The sequence below is a fragment of the Neodiprion lecontei genome, chromosome 2 (assembly GCF_021901455.1).
Source record: "Neodiprion lecontei isolate iyNeoLeco1 chromosome 2, iyNeoLeco1.1, whole genome shotgun sequence".
Taxonomy (NCBI): Eukaryota; Metazoa; Arthropoda; class Insecta; order Hymenoptera; family Diprionidae; genus Neodiprion; species Neodiprion lecontei.
Genome location: NC_060261.1, coordinates 20,237,579 through 20,262,753, shown reverse-complemented (window position 1 = coordinate 20,262,753; position 25,175 = coordinate 20,237,579). Strand labels below are relative to the sequence as shown.

The window sequence follows — 25,175 nt, the reverse complement described above, 5'->3', positions numbered from 1 at the left end:
TTGTAGAATAATTCATGTAGGAATATATCTGAACGAATCTACCATGCTGAAGTTAGTAACGTTAACGTAACGGAACATTATGGAGTAAATCGTTGTACAATTTTAGAACGACTTTCAAGGAGTTGGCTTTACAAGATATGAACATTAGGGTGTCCCTTATTTAGGGTGTTGACGAATTTTTTCCACCCTCCGACCCCCCCGCTCCCAAATCAACTTCAAAAAATTCAAAAACAATTGCCCAATTTTTTTCAGATTCTCACTTCAACTCGAACACGTACCACCGACTGGACGGATTTCCCCATTTAAAATACACATGTTTTGGACACGTTATCCGTATGTATTTTATTGTAAAAGTAATAACGTTCAAAACAATCCGTAACTTCAAGGTTTTAGTGAGCAGTAATGCTACTATCTGAGAAAAAATTCACATCACCTCACCAGGCAATCTAGATGAATTACACAACAGGAATCTAATTTTTTTTTAATTCAAAGGAAGTGCAATTGATCTACATTGTCTAGTATGACGATGTGAATTTTTTTTCAGATATAGGACCAGTGCCTACTCAAACCTTGCAGTGATAGATTTTTGCGAACATTATTACTCTTACAATAAAATATGTACTGAAAATGTGTCCGAAACACATGCATTTTAAATGGGGAAATCTATCCTGTCGGTGGCACGTGTTCGAGTCGACGTAACAGTCTGGAAAAATGAGGCCATTAGTTTTGAATTATTTGAAGTTGATTTGGGGAGGGGCGATCAGAAAAAATGATTCTACACTCTAAATAAAGGACACCCTAATGAACATGCATTCTTTGTTATAATTGAGTAGCCGAATGTCAGACAATCCTGAAGTTGCAAAGTAACGATATTTCTCGTTACCAAATAATCATCGTTAAAATAATGTTAGCAACTTCAACCTCATACAAATCTTGAATTCCTTTTCATAGAAATATATTCTGTAAGACATCTGCCCCGTAGAATAATTCACGCAGGTTATTCCTGATGTGAATTTCCAATTCCCTTCTGTAAAAAAATATTCCGTACGAAAATATTTCTGTACAAACGAGTCTGCAGAACATATTCTGTAGAACCATTTCCCTGAAGGCCTCGTTTCTGTAGAACTCATCCTCTTCCATTCGAGCAGTTAGTAAAAGGACGTTCGAGTGTTCTGAGTGGTGAAAAGCGACAAAGGACGGATGTGAGACGTAAGGGGGTCTCAGTGTGCACTACCTTTCGGTGCAGGACATTTTAGCGCGGCAATATTGGCGTGGACATGTTGACGCGAGGCGCTTTGGTGCGGGGACGTTTTGGTGCGGAAACGTTTTGGCATGGAAGTGTTCTGGTGCGGGGATGTTTCAGTGCAGAAACGTTTGGGCGCGACGACTCTTTTAACGTGAAAACGTTTTGGCATGATGCAATGCCCCTGTCATACGAACGCTGGACTTATTCTAACCTTTAGGCTGCGTAGTCACCTTCCGCATTTTCGCAAGTGATGGTGTGTTGTGGTTTCAGTTATGTCCTTGTCACACAAAGGCCAAACTTATTTCAACCTTTGGGTACTAGTAGAGTAGTAGTAATTTATTTTTTTCATTGTTACATGCGAATGTTGCAATGCAGATTTCCATTGCTCTATATAGGTTCTCTTATTCTAAAGCTTTTTCGCCCAATATATAAAAATACAAAAATTATGACACTATGAATTATTGCGCTTACCACGTAACTTTATACGTATAACTGGCATATTTTCAGATATAGCAATATGAGTCATAACTTTCTAGCAGCCTTCTGGTGAAGTGTGCAAAGGTCTTCAATGTACGCAGGGTTAGATCTTATATTATTTCCTATCTTCATGTTACAATTTAGGCCTCAGGTACGCCCAACTTTTCTCTTTTTTATTTGAAAAATTCATACTCTATTCGTACATGAGGCAAATCATTTTTCTGGCTGCAGTAAACGAAATATGAATTTTCATTGATACTTGTTTTCTTACTTCTGTTATTATCCTGCAATTTATTCTATTTACATAGCCTCAATTGAGCCATTCTTCTTATTATATTCAATGGAATCTTACAGTTTAAATACAATTGCCCTTTCCTCCATAAATTCAGCAAAGGATAAAAGATTATAGAAGAGGACTCTATTCGTTTTTCCTCGTACAAACAACACACATATTTAATAAAATCTTCCAATAGTTCCTCTTTGATGTTAGTAAAGTGTTCTCCATTTAGGTTCTCCCACACTTCTAATTATTTGGTCTGGAATATAAATCCTTAACTTGCAGCATACAATTATGCTTAGTCTTAATCTTCAAGTTGATGTATTCTGCTTTGCTTAGCAGCCAAAGTTTTACAAAACATATTCTGGGGTATTGGTCCTCACTCAACTTTAGTACTCTAACTATGTACTTTAAAATCAGCTTAAAGATTATTGCACAGATATAAGATGCACCAACCTTCCTCCTTACCGCGTAGCTTGGCGAGCCCAGTGCCACGCCCAGCAATCTCTTATAGTATAGCATGAGACGGCGTACTTTTTGACAAAGACAATTTGATGAATATTAAATAAAAATACACACCACCTGCCGCGGCCGCGGTCCGTCGGCTGACAGGGCTCTAGGCTGATTAGTTAATTAATTCTGTAAATTCGTTGGGCGCCAATTGGTTTGAGGAACCAATACCAAAATTTCCTTTTATAAATTGACCATTAATGAATAAATAATTAAATAAAGAATTCGACTAGCTCAATTATTAAAATAGAAGAGACAACACAAGGAGGATACGTGGAGGACCAAAAGTAATTGCAAGACAATAGAAAAGCGTATAGGCGAAGATATATAAATTTATTTACTTACTACTTGACGATATATTGAATCAAGTTATCCTTCTTAATTGGCGAACTTAGTTAAATCGACGACAGACGGTTGAAGTAACTATTACACAAAACAGTTATGTACGATATTATTTAAATTTGACAAAATCCGACCTTATACGGCCGAGACTCCTCGAGGACTACTCACAACCCAGACAGAACGCAAGATTGCAGCAATGTTGCATTGCAATGTTGTTGCAAGATCTTGGCAATGTAACATTTGCAGCATTGCCAACGGAATGTTACGCAATGTTCCTGCATTGTCACTTTTGCAGTATTGCAAACGGAATGTTATCGCAATGTTTCTGCAATATAACTTTGCAATATGATATATATAATTAATTTTTATATGTAGACAATATTATATAATTGTATTATATAAACACATCTGCGCATACATATACATATAAGGCCAAGAAATTATGCGCAAATGTATATTTATAATCATTGTGCGCGCATTAACTTCTACGTATGTACACTGCAACTGTCGGTATATACAGTCCAATACTTTTCGACCGCAGCCTGCGGGCTTGTGTCAGCGATTCCGCTGCTGATTTTTTTAAAGAAAGTAGGTTATAAAAAAATACGATTCTACAATTTGAGCTTAAGATGAGAAAATCTTGTGACTATAGAAATTTTTGAAGTTTTTAATAATTCAATTTTTTAGTTTTTTTCACGATTTTTTCATGGGAGCTCTGTCGGACTTAGAGACTCGAATCAAATGGCATTCTCCTTCTCTGACCTTGTATTTTAAAGAAAAAAATAGTTTCTTACTCCAAAGCAAAATCCAGTTTAATTAGGACCCTTTTCATGAACTACTATTTTAGCAAAATTTCGCATAACTTTGAAACGCTGCCGAATCAAGAATTTTCCAAGTAGACGGCCAATCGACGGCTCAAATTTTTCATCTAGATATACTTTATCACTACCTACATGAATTACTGTTAATAACCACGTTCCTTTTTATATACGGCCTTGCAAATCCAACTGATTTCTGAAATATCGCTGTTTTCAGATAGCTGTAGCTTTTTTCTATCAACTCGAAATCGCTTGAAATTTTCAGGGAATATACTTCATTCTATCCCCAAACAACGCTAAATATTTCCAGCTAGGAGTCGAAGTTGTTAACGAGCTGTGAATTTTTAAAATGTTCAAGTTTCCCACATAATATTTCGTATTCAATGGCATTATCAACTATATAACAAGTATTGAGTATGACTTCATGGGACACAAAGAAACAAATATTCAATTTCAAATAAATAACCACAATACGAATGATAAATAAAAATATTTTATACTACTATAAATATCCTATTCTCGCAGTCAATGAGTTTTTTCTCAAGGCGATACAAATTATAGGGATGTAAGCCATATTTTTATAACATTACTTCAGTATGTAGTTTTGCAAGCTCTTCATGTTTTTTTTTTTCATTCAGGATAATAATCGACAAGTGTAAATTTTCCACGCGCAATTCAAGAAGTCGTTGATAATGCCATGAAATATGAAATATTAAGTGGGAAACTTGAACATTTTGAAAATTCACAGCTCGTTAACAACTTCGACTCCTAGCTGGAAATTTTCAGCGTTGGTATTTTCCCTGAAAATTTCAAGCCGTTTCGAGTTGACAGAAAAAAGTTACAGCTATCTGAAAACAGCGATTTTTCAGAAATCAGTTGGGTTTGCGAGGCCGTATATAAAAAGGAACGTGGTCATTAATAGTAATTCGTGTAGGTAGTGATAAAGTATACCTGGATGAAAAATTTGAGCCGTCGATTGGCCGTCTACTTGGAAAATTCTTGACTCGGCAGCGTTTCAAAGTTATGCGAAATTTTGCTAAAATAGTAGTTCATGAAAAAGGTCCTAATTGAACTGCATTTTGCTTTGGAGTGAAAGACAATTTTTTTCTTAAAAATACAAGGTCAGAGAAGGAGAATGCCGTTCCATTCGAGTCTTTAAGTCCCATAAAGATCCCATGAAAAAATCGTGAAAATAACTAAAAAATTGAAATATTAAAAACTTCAAAAATTTCTACAGCCACCAGATTTTCTTATATTAAGCTAAAATTTGAGGAATCGTCTTTTTTATAACCTACTTTCTTGAAAAAAATCAGCCGCCGAATCGCTGACCCAAGCCCGCAGGCTACGGTCGAAAAGTATTGGACTTACCCATATATAATATATATATATATATGTCGGAGTAGCAGTCGTGCCGTCAGAACTCTTTGCATTTGCCGAAAGGGAATTCAAATTTAATGAAAGGAATTACAAATGATGCGTATAATCAATGTACAACTTCAATATTACAATACTGAGCTTTCTTAATTCAATGTTTCTTAAAACGATAGCTGGCACTCAATCTATCCCTTATGAGTTATGGAAAGTTCGGTAACGAATCCACGGTCGACAGGATACTCGATGTTTCTTTACTCGACTGCCTCTCAATCAGAACTGCCTCTTTCGCACCTTCTTATTCCAAAAAGCTTCACCGTGCTCATCAGCCCGCTCCCCTTTTCCCTCTTCACCTCTACGGGTAGATAACGGTACCTATCCCGCGACCGTGGCTACGTTCAGTGACCAAATGTGTCACCCTGAACCCAATCAGCGAATGTCATAAACGACTACCCTTATGTTTAAATTAACTACTTATTACGGTTATAAATGTTTAAACTAGGGTCTTGGGAATTCCCACTCTCAGGGAAAAACCCGACCATTCTTCTCTCTCCGACATATATATATATATTATGTCTACAACTTTGCTCCCGCCGTTTTCCAAAAGATGGCGCTAGTAGCCAGTAATAGTTCAAATAAATGAATCACAGTTGTTTTCCATCAGTTTTGACATCTATAAATATAACCTTACATCGATATTGGTTAATTTTTGTTGGCGTCATATAGTTACACTTAATTAAATATCTCAACTTATAAACCGAATTCACGTCATTTGCGGGAGATTTTACTTTTTCATTTGAACATGAAAAAATCGGCGGCTGAGGCTCATCGGGTTATTTCAAGTACTTATGGTGATGATACTATTAGTGAAAGAACGTGTCGCGAGTGGTTCCAGCGCTTTAAAAGCGGTGATTTTGTTGTTGAAGATCGGCATAGCGGTGGCAGAGAAAAAACTTTTGAAGATGATGAACTGGAGGCTTTACTTAATGAAGACTCGTGCCAAACTTTATCGAACGCAATTAATGCGTTTGAGTCGGGCATTAAAAGCAAAACGGCCGCAATACGCTGATAGACACGAAAAAGTAATTTTGCAACACGACAATGCTCGACCTCACGTGGCGAAAGTAGTCAAGACGTACCTCGAAACACTGAAATGGGAAATTCTACCTCACCCGCCATACTCTCCAGATGTTGCTCCATTTGATTACCATTTATTTAGGTCGATGGCACACGGCCTGGCGGGCCAGTGCTTCGATTCTTTTGAAAAAGTGAAAGAATGGATCGATTCTTGGATCTTATCAAAGGATGAAGAATTTTTCCGACGCGGGATTCGTTTGTTGCCTGAAAGATGGGCCAAAGTAGTGGAAAGTGACGGACGATACTTTGAAACATAAATAAGATACCATTTTTTTTTATATAATTTTTAAAGTTAAAAAAAAAACGGCGGGAGCAAAGTTGTAGACCTAATATATATATACATATATACACACACACACACACACACACACACACATATATATATATATTGTTATAAAGGGTCAAATCATCAATCACCCGTGTTATCATCTTTCTAATGATCTAGTAGTCATCTTAAACTGAAAGCTTTCATATGTCTTAAAATGAATAGGGTTGCTCGTCAACAAATATTATTGTAAAAAACAGTCATTCTCTAGACTTTGAAAAGAGAACTTCTTGACAAAATACATTCTGTTTTTTTCTAATATTCCGCGTTTTGTGAGACTTCTTTGGCTCGGCGTTCGCTCAATTCGCACAGAGAACCCTTTGATTCTCTTAGTCCGTTCGTATTTTCCCCCGTTGTTACACTGGTTCAGCGGAAGGTGTTAAGACAGATCCTTCTAAAATAGAAAAGGTCTCGAATTGGCTTCGTCCCGATTCAAAAGAAGAGGTTCACAGGTTCTTAGGACTTTGTACTTATTACAGACGTTTCGTTGAGGGCTTTGCTTCTATAGCGAGACCCCGCCATGCTCTTACAGGAATTAAAGTTGTTTTTGATTGGACTTCCGAATGCGAAGGAGCCTTTGTTTTCCTTAAAAAATTATCAACTTCGTCGTTGATATTAGCTTATCGCATCACCGATTCTCAATTCATCGTAGATACTGACGCTTCTTTCTGTGGTATAGGTGGGGTTTTGTCACAAATTCAGCATGACCAAGAGCGCCTTATTAGTTATTTTAGTCGGGTCTTGTCTAAACGGGAACACAATTATTCTGTTACCCGTAGGGAATTATTAGCGATGGTAAAATCTATTTGCCATTTGCATCATTACCTTTATGGAAGGAAATTTGTGATTCGGAAAGACAATGCTTCCTTAACTTGACTTCTTCCGTTCAAATCATCTGAAGGCCAAGTAGCTCGATGAATGGGAAGGTTAGGTTAATATGACTTTAAAAATAAACACCGTCCCGGAGTTTTGCGTGGTAATGCTGATACACTTTCTTGTCGTCCGTGCGGGGACGATTGAAAACAGTGCTCTCGTTTGAATAAACAGCAAAATCCCTCGCTTAACGCTTTACAAATTTCTCTCGTTGACGATGAAGAAAATTGGATCATCGCCCAGGAGAAGGATTCAGATCTCCTAGTTCGGAATTGAAAATCCACGGGAGTTAGGCCTCAGTGGGAAGAAGTGTCTTCTATGAGTCAGTCTTCGAAAATATACTGGGCGCAGTGGGACTCCTTGTTTCTCCTAGATCAGTTGCTTCATAGGAAATGGAAATCACCTGACTCCTGGTCGGTACGTTAGCAGCTTCTGGTTCCTAGAGAAAAGATAGCCGAGATTTTGTCAAGCTTTCATGATTCACCTGTCGGTGGCCATTTCGCTTCTAATAAGACTTTAGATAGTGTGGTGTATGTGTGTGGCGAGAAGGAGCGAGCACGGGTGCATGAGTATGAGCAAATGCGAAAGTATGAGTGTGAGCGCGGGCGATAAATGTATAGCGAGAGCCAGTGCGTCTGGATGAGAGGGCCAGAGTAGACGTGTGAAATAAAGAGTTGCTCTTACATCAAATACCCGTTCGTGTTGTTAACCCACTTGCTCCTGAATCCCACACCCTCAAGGCAATAGAATACATTGCAGGTAGAATCAGGGAAAGGTATTTTTGGGCTCACTGCCGAGCTGACGTTGAAAATTGGTGTAGAACCTGCACGGTTTGTTTAGCCAAGAAGGGACCTCGTGAAAAAGGAAAGAGTTCTCTCTAAATCTGTAACGTAGGAGCTCCATTTGAAAGAGTCGCAATGGATATCCTAGGCCCGCTTTCTCTTTCTAGGTCTGGAAATTGGTATGTCCTGGTGATAGCAGATTATTTTACAAAGTGGTTAGAAGCAGTCCCAATTCCGAATCAAGAAGCTAGCACCGTTGCTCGAGCTTTCGTTCGTGAATTCGTCTGTCGTTACGGAGCTCCTCTAGAATTATACACAGATCAGGGTCGAAATTTTGAGTCAAATTTGATGAAGGAGTTCCTTCAAATTTTAGGGATTAGAAAAACTCGTACCACCGCTCTGCATCCTCATTCTAATGGAATGGTAGAAAGATTGAATAGGACGCTTCTTCGTTATCTTTCTTCTTTCGTTGATCAGGATCAGAAAGATTGGGATGAGTGGATTCCCTTATTTCTTTTATCGTATCGTTCTGCAATTCACGACACTACCGGTTTTTCTCCAGCTATGATGTTGACAGGTCGGGATCTTCGACTTCCGTCAGATTGAGAAAAGGACGTCAATCCTTCCGTGGCTTCGTCCCAGGTGATTTATAATTCCGTTTTCCGTCAAAAATTGGACGAGGTTCATGAATTTGCTAAGGAAAGAATTCGTATGGCCTCTAATAAGACTAAGGATCGTTATGACATCAGAGCTAGAAATTGAAAATTTGAGATGAGAGATTCCGTTTGATTATTTCAGCCTCGTCGACAACAAGGGCGTTGCCCCAAACTCCAGAGCAATTGGGAAGGTCCTTATTTTATTGTTGATCGAATTAACGATGTTGTTTTCAGAATTAGACGTTCCCCTCGTACCAAATCCAAAGTCGTTCATCTGGATCGCTTAGCTTCTTATCAGTCAAGGGCGACGTTTTTGTAGCTCTGTGAACGTTAGAAAGTTCGTTGGCAGGTTAAGGTTAGTTCGATGTTGTTCGATACGGGAAATTTTGTTACATCGATTTCTTTGGCTTGAAGAGTACTTCGGTTCTGCACTTCAATGAAGTCGAGAGCAATTGGTTGAAGCTCTCTTATTTTTCTAACCAATATGTCAGTTTCTTTGAGCTTTTATAGATTTTCGCCGTCGAATCTGCCGCCTTTACCTGTTCCCGATGATACCTCCAGCTGTGTTATTTGTCCGGTCTTAGCCTGGATTTTCTGGATACTCAGATAAGATCGTTCCTTTTCTTTCCATTGAATGAGTAATAATTCCAATCAATTGCTTTTTTTCCCCCAAATTCGCTTAGCGAATTGGGAATCATCCGGTTCCTCTCACTTTTGTCCTCTCAACTCTAAGGTGTGTTGTGTCCGGAGGAAACCCCTGCCGGTTCACCTATCCTTGTCCTTATTCCCGCAGGAACTTTGAACGCCAGAAAATCTCTTCCTCTGGGATCTCTCCTGTCTCCTGCCCTTCCGGAACATTCCTGACGCGATCTGTTCCCGAGTTCCTTCCTCAAGGAGTTCCAATGTTCCGTCTTCGGCCAAGGAATCTCATGAAGAACTCACCAACACACCCTTTACACTCACCTTTGTGAAAACACTGAACACAATGATTTTTGGGGCTTTGAATTTAGTGCTCGGGCATCTGCTCAACGGTTTCTATGGTTTCCCTTGGGATCGTTATCAAATGCCAGATGTTTTAAAACTAGGGCCATAGCCCATCTACGAGCACTTGCTACTAGAACGCTTTGCAATTGTTTCATTTTATACGAGTCGGGACGACTCTTTCCTCGAGGGGGAGTGATGTTATAAAGGGTGAAATCATCAATTACATGTTATCGTCTTTCTAATGATCTAGTAGTCGTCTTAAACTGAAAGCTTTCATATGTCTTAAAATAAATAGGGTTGCTGGTCAACAAATATTATTGTAGAAAACAGTCAGTTTCTAGACTTTACAAAGAGAACTTCTTGACAAAATACATCCTCTTTCTTTCTAATATTCCTCGTTTTGTGAGACTTCTTCAACTCCGCGTTCGCTTAAATCGCACAGCAAACCCTTTGATTCTCTTGGTCCTTTCGTATTTTCCCCCGTTGTTACAATATATATATTATATATATGTCGAAGAATGGCCAGATGTCACTCGCGAACTTTGTGTCTTGCGTGTGGGACGCATGTTGAACCACCTTTTTATTCTTTTACAAGATGAAACGGAACTTAACTTATTGAACAAAACTTTTAAAATTCAACGTTTATAACAAGATCCAAAATGTTCAATGTTTATTCGGTTATTGATTTTGCCGTAGTTTCTCTGGAGACCGAATAGAAGAAAGCGGTGATAATCCTCCTCGTTATTCATTTCATTATCCTTGACACGGCTAATCCTGACAATCACACGTACTCGTGTGCTGTAATACAAAAACTAAAAGATATTTAGACCGTTCGGTCAACCTGATCATATTACCATTCCAAAAATCAGAGACGATGTGCTTTAACAAATCCATAAGTTTTAACAACTTCCGTACTAAATAACAAGTCCGGTAACAAACCGTTGACAACACCCCATTTCATAGAAATCATCTTCTTTCCACAAGAGCAAGAACTACAATCTTCTCAAAAGACTTGCATTCCTCTCATGAGACTTATATTTTTATCCAAAGACGTGTAATTTCCACACATATTGCCAATTATCAATTGGGCTTTACATATGTGACCGTATGACAACGTCAAGCCGTCCATACATCAACATTTTCACACACAGTCGCCTCATGCGACAATACCACACCATTAGCCTTTACATTGGCTATCTCCGCTCACCGAAATGAGTAAGGTTTTTTGTTTTTTTGACTTGCAACTGATAAGCGTAATAAATGTGTGCACTAGGATCAAGCTCAAACCAAAGGGAATGACAATCATTTCCTACTTCAATATTCTGATGAATTTCTTATAACAGGTGCGCCAACAAGGATGTCACAGGATATTAATCCAAAAATAACACATTAAATTTGTTATTTAATACCTTGAATACTCAATGACTCTCCAGAAGATTTATCAAAATCAATATCCAATTCTGAAGGTACAGAACAGTCAGTCATTGCTCGAAGACGGTCATGAGCGTATTTATACGTTCGATTACAATTTAGAGATTTTAAAATGTACCGATCTCCGTCTAACACTTCAATAACACGAAATGGCCCTTTAAATTTCGAATTCAATTTTGTTTGATTTCTTTCGTGATTTTTCAATCAAAACATAATCCCCAACAAAAAATTTTTAAAATTTTGCCTTCCGGGCATCAAATTGCGATTTTGCAATTTGCGAGTTAATCTCAATCATATTGGCTGCTCACTCTCTGATTTCCAATAAGTCAATTTCTTTTTCACAATCAGTAATTGGTAACAGATTCAACGGTCTGGCTACGCGACCAATCATCAATTCCAGAGGAGTAGCTTTAGTCACACTACTGACGGAACAGTTCAGTGCCAGTTGAATATCTCCAAGAGAATACTGCCAAGATCTATTATTATCAACCTCAATAGAAGTGAGCATATTTTTAAGTGTACTCATAATACGTTCGACTTGACCATTGCCTCGACTAGTACCAGTAGCAATCAAATGAAGATTAATGCAATGGGAACCACAAAAATCACGAAAATTTTTGTTTGCAAAACATCTCCCCTGATCAGCAATCACACGAACCGGTGCTCCAAATAATGTGACGATTGATTTTAAAGCTTTTATAGCACTTACAGCATCAATGGGAAGAGTATGGTAAAGAAAAACAAACTTAGTAAAGGCATCAATAAACTCAAAAACATATTCTTTAATATTACTTTTGCCACTAAGCTTTCCAGTAACATCAATATGAAGAGTACGCCAAGGAATACTCTTTGGGATTGGATGTAATTCAGCTTGAATTTTACCAGAAGTAGATTTGAAAATTCGGCAAGTAATGCAATTTTCAACAAATTTTCGGACATATTTGGACATATTAGAAAACCAATAATGTTAGTAAGCCTTCTCTAAAGTTTTATGCCATCCCAAATGAATAATCGATTCATGAACATGATTTATTATAGACCACTGAAAAGCTTTAGGGATTATTGGTAAAATACGAGTGTCATTATTTCGCTGTATTTTTCTGAACAAAATTCCAGATTTAAATTCGTATGTGTTAGAAACATTTGAGTCAAGCTCATCGTTTTCTAATTTAGAAATAAGATCACGAATTTCGGTATCCTTCTGCTGCTCCGCTTGTAACTAACCGTGAGAAATTTTTGAAAAATTCATACGTTTTTGCTCAACAGTTTCAATATTCAGTTTGTCATTCTCAGGTAAAGGATTTCGAGAAAAGAAATCTGCATGTGACAGATTTTTTCCTTCTCAATAAACAATATCAAAGTCGAATGACTGTAAAAATGCCCACCATCTATAAACTCTTGGGGATAAGTCAAGTTTTGCACGAGATGCCTTGAGAGAATTACAATCTGTAACTACTGTAAATTTTCTACCATGTACATAATGACGAAAATGCCTAATAACATTTACAACAGCAAGTGTTTCCAATTCATACGAATGATATCGCGACTCTATTTCTGTAGTTCTTTTGCTAAAATAAGCTGCAACATGGGCCTTTCCACCAACTTTTCGGATGAAAAATTGCACCGTAACTAACTGAGCTAGCATCTGTATGTAATTCTATAGTAAAATTTGGATCAAAAATCATTAAAAGAGGAGAACTCGTCAGGTGAGAAACAATTTTTGTTCGAATTTCCTCAAATTCAGGTTTCCAATCAATCCTACCCTTTCCATTAGTAAGTTTATACAAAGGACAAACAAGTTTAGAAAACCCTCTCATAAATTGCCGAAAATACGAGGCAAGTCCAATAAATTGTCTAAGTTGAGTAACAGTTTGAGGAGGCGGGAGTGCAGTCAACGCGATAACCTTGCGAGGATTTGGTCGAATTTCTCCTGCCGAAACTTGATAACCAAGAAATTCTATTTTCGTTTTCAAAAATGAACATTTCTTTAGATTGACTGAAAATCCAGTTTTAGTCAAAGCCCCTAAAACAACTTCTAATTTTCGAATACCCTCAATAACTGTTTCTGACGGGATGAGAATATCATCCATATAACAAATAATAGACGTATTCACTAGATCTCCCAAAGCTTTGTTAATTGCTCGCTGAAAAACAGAAGGTGCATTTTTCAAACCAAAAGGCATTGCTAAATATTCGTACTGCCCGTCAGGAGTAACAAAAGCAGTCCGTTCAATAGAATCTGGGTGAACAGGAATTTGGTGAAAACCGCTAGTCATATCAAGAGATGTAAAATAATGAGCACCTCCTAGTCTATCTATCTGATCAGCAATAAGCGGTAACGGATATTTATCAGCCACCGTATTACTGTTAAGCTCCCGATAATCAACACACATTCGATCAGATCCATCTTTTTTCTTAACTAAAATAAGGGGACTAGCAGAAGGAGAACAACTGGGTCTGATGACATTCTCCTCTTGTAATTCTTTGATTTTATCTCGCACTATTTGACGTTCAACAGTCGAAAGACGATAAGGTCGTCTTTGCACGGTTCGGTTAGGATCTAGCAAACGAATTTCAAGCTGTCCGGTCGTTTCTCTAGATTTGGGTGTTTCTATGACGAAAGTTGAACGAAATTTGTTTAAAAACATCAACCAAGAGACGTTTGTCAAGTTCAGAAACGTCTGTTTTTATTTCGTCAAAATTAAATGAATGATAGTCTACTTCACAAACATTAACCCTCGGAATTCTTTTTTAGAACTAAACTGTCAACTGTCATTTCTATTGAGTAACCAAGAGTTAATATTTCTCTTCCAAAAAAAATTTCAGTACTAAGAAAATCATCATGAATCACATGAAATAAAATTTCCAGGCAATGATCATTTATGGTCACTTGTGCCAAAATTTGAATGACACTTTAAATACTGGAAGGACCGATACCAGAAAGAATGACTACAAAGTTCTGACGTTTTCCTGAAAATTTTTTAGCAATGCTTTCTTTAATCAGAGAGCATTCAGCACCGGAATCAAAACAAAATGAAAACTTTTCACCGGAATGTAGTAACTCGATAAAAGTCGGTTGAATAGAACACGAATTAACACAACGCTCCATTTGACCTTGAGCAAGGGTATTTTGTCCAGATCCAGAAGACTTCTTGCAGCTCGTAGAAACATGTCCAACTTCTCCACGTTCTCCACGTCACAGAAGATTTCACAGCGGTGGAGGGTATTTTCTTTGAAAGATTTACAAAGTTGTCCGGGATGGTGCTCAATGAACGACTTCGACGCTCCGATATTTTGTGTCCAAATTTTCCACAGTGAAAACATTTTAATGATGATACATAAGATCTCAGTCGTTTGGAATCGAACGATGAGCCCTCTCTGGCTTGAGAAAAAGGAAAAGCTCTTTTTCGGTAATCAACTGCCATAAGTTCTTGTTGTAACTTCGTTCGAGAACTTATTTCCGTAGTAAGAGCCAAACGTTTTAAACGTGGATCCAACTGAGCCACATGAGAAAGAACAATCGAAACAGCAATTTCTTCGGCATTCATCAGTTGTAGTCGTGGAATAAGAACACTTAAAACTCGTCTTGAATATGCAGCGATATTTTCATCTCCATTTGGCTGTCCAGAATATGTCGAAAGTAACGTCGCCGCGGGAGTTTCAATAATTTCATATCGCGCGAGAAAAATGTTTTTAAATTGTTCCCAAGTTATTCCGTTAAAGCTGATCTGAGGAAACCAAGATGCAGCTGATCCTTTTATAGCTTTACTCAACGCATTTACTAACTTGCGCCCTTGAAGTTCCTGTTCTTGCATACACAAGCTAGCTGTCGAGCACCAAGCTTGTGCATTGATATTTTGCTCATCCGGATTGAATAGCGGAAAAGTAACTTCATGATAAGAATCAGCAGTTGCACTTCGCATTGTTCGAATTAACTCCATCATATTTTTATTTTGATTCTCAAACAAAATTTGCCAACGATGTTCCGAAGTATTAGAATTGCGTTAAGGAGTCTCGGAGGGTAATTCTGAAATGGATGGTTCCGCGTCCCTTCGGTATCCCACTCCTGGTGTCGAAGAATGGCCAGATATCACTCGCGAACTTTGTGTCTTGCGTGTGAGACGCATGTTGAACCACATTTTAATTCTTTTACCAGATAAAACGGAACTTAACTTATTGAACAAAACTTTTAAAATTCAACGTTTATAACAAGATCCAAGATGTTCAATGTTTATTCGGTTATTGATTTTTGCCGTAGTTTCTCTGGAGACCGAATAGAAGAAAGCGGTGACAATCCTCCTCGTTATTTATTTCATTATCCTTGATATATATACATATATATATATATATATTACGGTGGGCCAAAAAAAGTGAGTATTTTTTTCTTTACTTTATACTCTGAACATCGGTTGCTAGATACCTCTAAAGAATTCTCACCAAATATGAGCTCTTAATTTTGATAACAAGGTCCTCCGCTTTACAATTTTGCATTTTTTCCTGAGTATTAGAAACAAAAATTCATATCTCTTTGACAACTGTTCGTTAAAAAATATCTCTCTTTATATTCTTGTAAGAAATCGAACGCTCTACAAAAAAGGTCTCTACAATTTTTTCGTAAACCTTACCGTTTAAAAGATATCAAAGCTTAAAGTTTGATTATTTTAAGAGAAATTTCTGTTTTGCTTATGAATTTTTTAACTCGCTTACAAAAAATTTTGATGAATTGCACAACTCACAGTTTTGTAGGAAATTAACTGCTCTACAAAAATGGTGTCTTATAATTTGTCGATTAAGTTAAGCGTTTAAAAGATATTCATCGTCAAACTTCAATGCATACTAATTTTAACAGTTTTTGATGAATAATTCGAAAAATTTCGATTTAATTTATAAGTTTCATGAAAATTTATTCCAATGTGAGTTCCTGAGAAAAGAGAAAAATAGTATAAAAATATATGTTAAAAATTAAAAATTAAAAAATATATATTATATAGAACTAAAAAAATATAAGAAAAATAGTTTAAAACATTTCTCTTTTCTTAGGAACTCACATTGGAATAAATTTTCATGAAACTTATAAATTAAATCGAAATTTTTCGAATTATTCATCAGAAACTGTTAAAATTAGTATGCATTGAAGTTTGACGATGAATATCTTTTGAACGCTTAACTTAATCGACAAATCATAAGACACCATTTTTGTAGAGCAGTTAATTTCCTACAAAACTATGAGTTGTGCAATTCATCAAAATTTTTTGTAAGCGAGTTAAAAAATTCATAAGCAAAACAGAAATTTCTCTTAAAATAATCAAACTTTAAGCTTTGATATCTTTTAAACGGTAAGGTTTACGAAAAAATTGTAAGAGACCTTCTTTGTAGAGCGTTCGATTTCCTACAAGAATATGAGGAGAGATATTTTTGAACGAATAGTTGTCAAAGAGATGTGAATTTTTGTTTCAAATACTCAGGAAAAAACGCAAAATTGTAAAGCGGAGGACCTTGTTATCAAAATTAAGAGCTCATATTTGGTGAGAATTCTTTAGAGGTATCTAGCAACCGATGTTCAGAGTATAAAGTAAAAAAAAAAATACTCATTTTTTTTGGCCCACTCTAATATATATATATATATATTGTGACGTGGATTTTTCCCGCTCTTCGGTCACTCGGAGAAAATGACCGAGAACTTACCTCATGCACAATAAATCGGCGTCCACGATGTACCCTGGACCTAAAACAATGTCGCGAAATTTGTTGGGCGCCTGGTGAGATTAACACGCCTCGAAATCGGTAATGCAAAATACCGTGACTATATACTCGATAGCTCAGAGCGCGGAGAGGGGAGGGGTAATTTTTGGGTAGAGAGAAATGCAACACAAGTAAGCCAACGCGTGGTGTGGCCAAATCACTATAAAATTCCAATAATATATTTCTCGTCAGCGATATTACAAAAAAAAATAAAAATAAAAATAATAATACGACTGCGCAAGTCGTCCTTTGCGATTCCAAATACAAAGGTTCAAATTTAATCCAAATGAAATAAGAAAGGGAGAAACAAACCAAACAATAAAAAAAAAGGTGAATAAATCTAGGAGACCTCTACGGCCTACGTGCGCTAGTCGCCGTCTTAATAATACCCTAACTCGCAAAAACCAAAAACAAAATCGGACTCGATGCGCTGCCCGCGATCGTCCTCGACTACGACGCTACTCGTCACTTAATTATAAACCGCTAAACAAAAACGTGATCTAGATCATACTCGACGCGCTAATCGCAATCGTGATTAAATCTAGCTGATATCTTATTTCTACGGGCGCTAGTCGCCACCTTACTGATGCACAAGAATTCGTAAACTAAATCAAAAAGACGTGACTCGACGCGCTAATCGCGACCGAATTAATAACTCTAGGAAGCTTTTCTGATCGTGCGAGTGTGTAGCGTATTATGACGCATCCGAGCTCCAGTCGTAGTCCCTATTTCCCCAAAGTTCACAACCCTTCCCGCTAAACCAAGCATCTACGCACGGTAACACGCGAACCCCCCGAGAGGTGACCCTTTTTACGTACGCAGACTCGACGAGACCCCGTGCAGCGGAATATGGCCGCACTCAATTTCGAACCGAAATTGTTCCCCACACGAAACCGTGACTCTACGCGAGACTTTACGGGGATCCACTTGACTCTACGCGTTATCGCGAAAACTCAGGCTACGGTCATCATCAAGGAGATCGGCAAACGAATTTCGAGTACTACTCTAACTCAACAAGGGCTAGGCCAACCGGGTGCCGTTGCGCCGGTCTACTTGCACTCGAAATGCGTTCGCAAAGAATTAATAGCGCTTACCGCTTCGCAACCACACCAAGAACTCGCCAACTCCCGTTTCGGCCATGGCACACACAGTTCAAAGAGGTTTTTTTTTTCTTTGTAAATTTCTATCCTACTCGACTGTCGCGAAATGTCGCCAGGACTCAAGTGACGAGTCCTGCAAATCGGAACCGCAATTCGAACATGCCCCGAACATAGGCGCCATCCATAGTCAAAATTTTCCCGATCGAATTGGGGTTCTCGTTACGCAATTCTTACAATCTAGCGTATCGCTATCGTTGAATTCCGCTGTCGCGGGGTGTTGATTGGCTGGCCAGTCTCGGGTACCCCGTAGCTTGGCAGTGGCGTGGTGACGACTTCGCGAGGGTACCTGTCGTCAGTTGGGCGACGGAGGGGGGCTACGGCTCGCCGGCCACCAACGGGAATCTCGTCCGCCTTGGATTCCCCCGCGGCAGAGCTCTCCGTTGACGCTCTCTCCGTAGCCTCGTGCGAGGCCCTCCTTTCGTCGCGATCCGCCGCGATTACCATCCAGTAACGTCGTTCGGATTTGCTGCCGATCCCCTGTCTGAAGCCGCATTTACTCGCCACCCAAAAAAAAAATAAACAAAAATCCTGAGAAGTCTTATTCGCTAAACCGGCGATGGTCCCCTCTTAGAGTCTCGGATGCGTGACTGTTGTCCTGGCGCTCTTTTTCGAAATGAGCCGCGGTCTGCTCCGCGTGCTCCCTAAGTTTATGGTCCGTCTAGAGTTCGGGGAGCCGTGTGGAACGCGCAGTAAAAATGCTACGTTACAATATATATATACATATATAATACATATATATATATATAATACATATATACAATAATACATATATAATACATATATAAAATAATACATATGTTCCTTTTTTAACTTTGTCGAAGCTGCGATGAGTTTCTCTGTAAATGGAGTTTATTTTTTCGTATACTATTACATTACATTACTTTTCTTTACATTACGTACTTATATTCTATGTTTAATAAAAATAATATTACCTGTAAATGGAGAAACGACATTTACAGCTTATTTTCCTCTCGTTCTGACGTTTCCACGTGCGATTCCGCTGATAATAGCTTATGTACTAATCTGTCATAATGCCCTCGGCATTCTATTGTCTCTATTCGCTCATATTTACACGTATGTACTATTGACCGTGAAACTGCCAAAGGCGCTTATTGTTGTTCGGTGAAATTTCAAATTTGGGAGTGAGGAAGAAATATGATGAGGTGAATATAGGCCTCGTCATATTTGTTTACATATATATATATATATATATATATATATATATATATATATATATATATATGTCGGCGTAAAGCCTCGGAAAGGCGGAGAGGATGTGAAGTGTTCATTTGGGCGTTGATTATTCATATTTAGCGTGACGATCCCGACACGTCTGGTATGCTCTCTAGCTAACCCGTAACTGTCGATTTCGTCCAAGCGTTGTTATAAACAAACCATTTTTTTGTTGCTAAGATTCCATCATTCAGCTATACTCATAGCTTGCTGATAACGCTTGACGCTTGATACGGTGGACCCATCGAGAGTTTAATTTCAAATGAAATATCCTTTAATTCACTAAATACATTTTAAAATGGAATTATTAAACGAGATTTGTGATACTATATATATGTATATATATATATGTATGTATATATATATATATATGTATCGTTGAATATTTTCAAGCACATTGTTATCTGACTGTTATATATTAATCGCTGCGAATACCTGTACATATAAAACAATACGAAAAATATTTTCTAAGTCAAAATAAATAATTTTCTATCCAGATTGTATAATTTTTTTGAAAGTGACGTATGAATTACAAAAATCGCAATATTATAGCGCAGGAATTTTGCAATATTGTAGGAATTTCGCAAAATTGCAGGAATTTTGGGAATATTACAGAAACATTGCATATATTATGCAATAAACGCGGACATAGAGACATTGCTACAACATTGCAGGAAAGTTGTGGCAACATTGCGCAATATAATCGCAACATTGCCAATATTACAAAGTTACGTTGCTGCAACGTTTTAGCAAAGTTTCAGTGCTGTAAGTGTCTTTATTATGCGCAGCCAGTTTGCGCCGATCTAGCGTCTTTGCTTTGCTGCCGATCTGCTACAACAAGTGCAGGTAGGGATGCTTATTTTGCGGTCAAATACAGTGCGAGTCTTTCCTCGTAGAGCGTGATACTTGGTCTAATTTAAACGTTGACAATACAGATGACGATTATGTTTTTACTAATTTTCTACCTACAGGGTTAGTGTCGATTATCAGGGTTCGAGTGTTGATTGAGTTTTCGAGGAGTCAATTCGACTTTTGACGCCGAGGAAGAGTTTTAATTTCCTGTCATAAGCAGCTGTACCTTTTCTAATTGTAAGTCTTCTAGGTAATTTAGCCTCTATATCGAAGTACCATAAGTCAGAATTTACTGTACTAATGACTCAAATAAGCTTTCGTACACGTTCCAGGAGTCTAATTTTAAACCGTGTATTAGGTTCACGGCTGCTATACTTACTGTTGACGTTTGACTTTCACGCTCAGGGACGGAGAGCTCTCTGTCCACAGCTCTGGTTGCGTACGCAACCACTGAGCCATGAGGATCGGAACCAGCGTTTCCGCCCTCCTGCCAGTATCGCCTCGCATGTGTGACTGTAAAGTTGTAAGCAGAGTTTCTTTCTTCTCTTGTTCCTTTCATTGTATCGAGTTGCATAACAAGTAACAATCAAAGTGTTGTTCAATTATAAAGACATCGTAAACTGTTTTACAAGTGTCACTTCTTTTACTGAACCTTTCCTTTACCACAGCACGAGTTCGCGGCAACAGGTTATGGGTCCAGACACCGTAACTGTACAATTTCGCTGCGGTGAGGTATAGCGTGGAAACCTCGAGTTGAGAGAGATTCCTTGTTCGGTAAGACCGCGTGCCGGTTGGTCTAGTAGAGGTGGCCTTTACACGTTGAGAGTCGAGCCTCGTGCGTGGTAGAGTGTCGAGGTCACTGTATCGGGTAAAAATGCCTGACGATTTTTCTACAAAGAACATCACACGTTTTGACGGGTCGAACTATCAGGGGTAGAAGTTCAAAATCACGGCCGTACTAATGGCAAACGAAATCTTTGATGTAGTCGACGGGTCAAGAGTGATGCCGGGAGGTCGGACGGAAGTGAACGACGTGCTGGTGAAAGCGTGGATCAGAGATAACGCAAAGGCTACCGCCATCGTCGCTTCCGCCATGGAGGATCTGCAGCTAGAAAACATCTCAGTTTGTACAACAGCCAAGGAAAGTTGGGACAAACTAAGCCGCATTCACGAATAGAGGTCGGTGACGAACAAACTTCTCCTTACTCAACGGTTTCACGAGTATCGGATGTCCCCAACCGACTCGGTGGTACAGCACGTATCTAAAGTTCAGAACATGGCAAGACAACTGAGTGACCTATGAGAAAACGTATCAGAGTTAACCGTAATGGTTAAGATATTAGCGAGACTAACTTCAAAGTACAGTAATCTCCAGACAGCGTGGGACAGCGTAGACCCTGAGAGACAGACGGTTGAGAACCTGCAAGAGCGACTGATAGGAGAAGCGCGGCTCGACACAGATGGAAACACAGCCAGTGTTCTAGCGGTCACAAGACAAAGCCGGTCAAAGGGAAATGCTGACACAAAGAAAAAAAAGCGACGTACCAAGAAGAACGTTGAATGTTTTCGTTGCCAGACGAAAGTTCATTACTCAAGCCAGTGTCCTCAGAAGAAAACAGAGTCCGGAAACTCCGTCGATAACTACGCAGTGATGGTAGTAGCCACGGACACGCATCGTAACCGTGAAGCCAGCAGTCGGTATGTGAAACCGACAGTCGAGCAAGTGAATTACCTGTTGAGTATCGATACGAAAGATGTGTAGTTCACCGACAGCGGCTCGTCGGCCCACATGATCTTCCGTCGGGACTGGTTTTATGACTTTCGCGCAACTACTGGCGACAAAGTGTCGCTCGGTGACAACGGTGAATGCGCCACCACTGGCATCGGAAAAATCCTAATAGAAAGACTGGTCGACGGCGAGTGGAAACCCGCAGTCCTCGAAGACGTGTTGTTAGTACCGGGAGTGAAAAAGAATTTGTATTCCGTCAGAGCTGGCGTATCTAGAGGCTTAAGTGTACAGTTCAAAAATGACAAAGTCGAGCTGACTAGAAACTGACACCCTGAAGCAACCGGTGTGAGACAGCTGAACAAACTATACAGAATGTTTTACCGCGTACCGCGTCCGCGTGTCGAAGCAAACGTAGCCGCGTTAAGCTTGAAAGTTTGGCACGAGCGCCTTGGGCATATTAACAAACGTGCCCTGTGCAATCTGGTGAAAGACAGACTAGTGGAGGGTGTCAGTGTAAAAAACTGCGAACAGTTTTTCTGTAAAGCGTGCCAGTTGGGCAAACTGCACAAGCTACCTTTCAAAAAGACTGAGAAAAAAAATAGCCAGACAGCCGGGGGAATTCGTACACAGTGATGTGAGTGGACCTATGTCAGTCCCATCCCTCACGGGGGCACAATACTTTGTGAACTTCAAGGATGATGCCACGGGCTTCCGCGTCGTGTACTTCGTTAAACACAAATCCGATGTGTTCGAGTGCTTTCAGCAGTACGAACGGTATGTCGAAAACAAATTTAATGGTCGTATAAAGACTCTACGTGTCGATAATGGAGGTGAATACGACAATAAACTACTCCACAAGTATTTAGCGGACAGGGATATCGTAATGGAGCCAACTACAGCATATACTCCCGAGCAAAATGGGCAGTCCGAGCGGGACAATTGCACTATCGTAGAAAGTGCGCGAACCATGTTACAGGTGAAGAGTCTACCCACAGCTCTGTGGGAGGAAGCAGTTCGGACAGCCGTTTACGCGTTAAATCGATCTGGACGCTCTAGAACGGGCGGAAGCATGACTCCGTACGAACACTGGACCCGAAAGAAGCCCGATCTAACTCAGATGAGAATATTCGGTTCGCAAGCTTATGAGCTCATCCCAAAACAATTCACGACGACGTTCGACGCTCGCTCGAAGAACGTCATTTTCTTCAGATACGAGGGAGAATCTCCTAATCATAGGTTGTATAATCCCCAGACGTGTCGTATATCTATTTCTAGAAACGTGAACTCCAACGAACGAGCGAACGGGATCGAGTCATGTGAGACGAACAAGTCAGTGGTAGAGATGCCTCTACCTGCGGTCAGTGATCTCAACGGAGACGTCGAAGAAGACGAACCAGCAGCAGTCGGTAACGCAGTAGACGAGGAAGAAACAGTTGAAAACGCAGAGGACGAGAAAGAAGCAGTTGGTAATGGAGCGGCAGTCGGTAACGCAGACGTTCAACCTGCCCTACCACAACGACAAGCTGCTGTAGCTACAAAGCCACGAAGACTGCGTGACCGGACAAGTATCCGTTTACCAAAGAGATACGAACTGTATTTTACCGAGTCTACAGTACCGACGACACTTTAAGAGGCGTTGACAGGACCACAGGCTCAGGACTGGTCGAAAGCGGTAGCAGCCGAGCTGCAAGCTCACGACAAAAACCAGACCTGGACGCAGGTGCCAAGGACGCCAGACACGAAAGCGATAGACTCGAAGTGGGTCTTCAAGCTGCTGAAAGATCCGACAACCGACACACATCGCTTCAAAGCACGTTTGTGTGCTAGAGGTTTCCGACAGACACGAGGTGTGGATTATCACGAGACATTCTCACCAGTCGTTCGTTACGACTATTATTGAATCTTGGTGATCGGTCAATTATGTAAACGTATTTTTTGTTAACGTTTCGGCCCGGATATGGGCCCTCTTCAGAACGATTTATTTATTTAACTGTCAAGAACAACATAAATTTTTCATAAGAAAAGTACAATCAAACATTAAATACTGTAGATGTAATACTCTTAGGGCTATTGTATATTATAGGTTAGTGAGTACATTTTGATTAATTGAAAAAAGGATAGACTTAGAGAGTTATTTACCTTTTTATAGTAAGCGGACTAAGATACAGTCGAATTCATAAATTACAATTTGTGGAGACAATGTTCTTTGAGTACATTGAGTACATTGAGTACATTGAGTACATTGAGTACATTGAGTACATTGAACATTGTCTCCACAAATTGTAATTTATGAATTCGACTGTATCTTAGTCCGCTTACTATAAAAAGGTAAATAACTCTCTAAGTCTATCCTTTTTTCAATTAATCAAAATGTACTCACCAACCTATAATATACAATAGCCCTAAGAGTATTACATCTACAGTATTTAATGTTTGATTGTACTTTTCTTATAAAAAATTTATGTTGTTCTTGACAGTTAAATAAATAAATCGTTCCGAGGAGGGCCCATATCCGGGCCGAAACGTTAACAAAAAATACGTTTACATAATTGACCGATCACCAAGATTCAATAATAGACTATACACGAGGTCGAGAATTCCTACCCTTCGTTCGTTACGACTCTCTCCGAATGCTATTAGCGATGATAGCACAAGAAGATTTGTAGATGTTCCAGTTTGACGTCTGTACAGCTTTCCTACACGGTGTACTGGATGAAGACATCCATATGGAGGTTCCCGAGGGTTTAGCCGTATCACAAGAAGAAAGTGCTAGTAGAAGTGTTGTGTGTAAACTCAATAATTCCTTGTATGGACTTGAACAAGCACCTCGGTGCTGGAACGTGAAGTTCCGAGAGTTTCTGAAGCAATATAAACTTGAGGAAACAAGTGCAGATGAAAGTGTGTTCTTTGGAAACTATCAAGGCTTTGATCTGTATTTAGCTTTATTTGTAGAGGACGGTATTTTTGTGGCAAAATCTTTGAGGGTTCTCGAGTCAGTCGTGAAGTCTCTAAACGAGGCTTTTGATATAACACTTGTAGATTGTAGAAATTTCGTGGGCTTGTAGATATGTAGAGATCAAACAAACAGAACGCTGTTCATCCACCAAAGTACTTATGCAAAAAATTGATTGAGAAGTTTTTTATGGAAAATGCAAAAAGTCTCAGTACCAGCTGACCCACATACGGTCTCATACCCAGTGGAGTCAGATGGGAAAGAGTCTTGTAAAACA

At 39.1% G+C, this 25,175-nt stretch overlaps 2 protein-coding genes across 2 annotated transcripts in view; both read left to right on the top strand.

The window, feature by feature from the left end:
- LOC107225548 (sodium-dependent neutral amino acid transporter B(0)AT3) overlaps positions 1–25,175 on the top strand; it is a 511,620-nt gene that overhangs the window by 11,547 nt on the left and 474,898 nt on the right. The window lies entirely within an intron of this gene.
- On the top strand, positions 21,544–22,272 carry LOC107217732. The gene is made up of 2 exons (XM_015655374.1): positions 21,544–21,914; positions 21,990–22,272. The coding sequence occupies exons 1-2, from the start codon at positions 21,544–21,546 to the stop codon at positions 22,270–22,272; spliced, it is 654 nt and encodes a 217-aa protein (XP_015510860.1).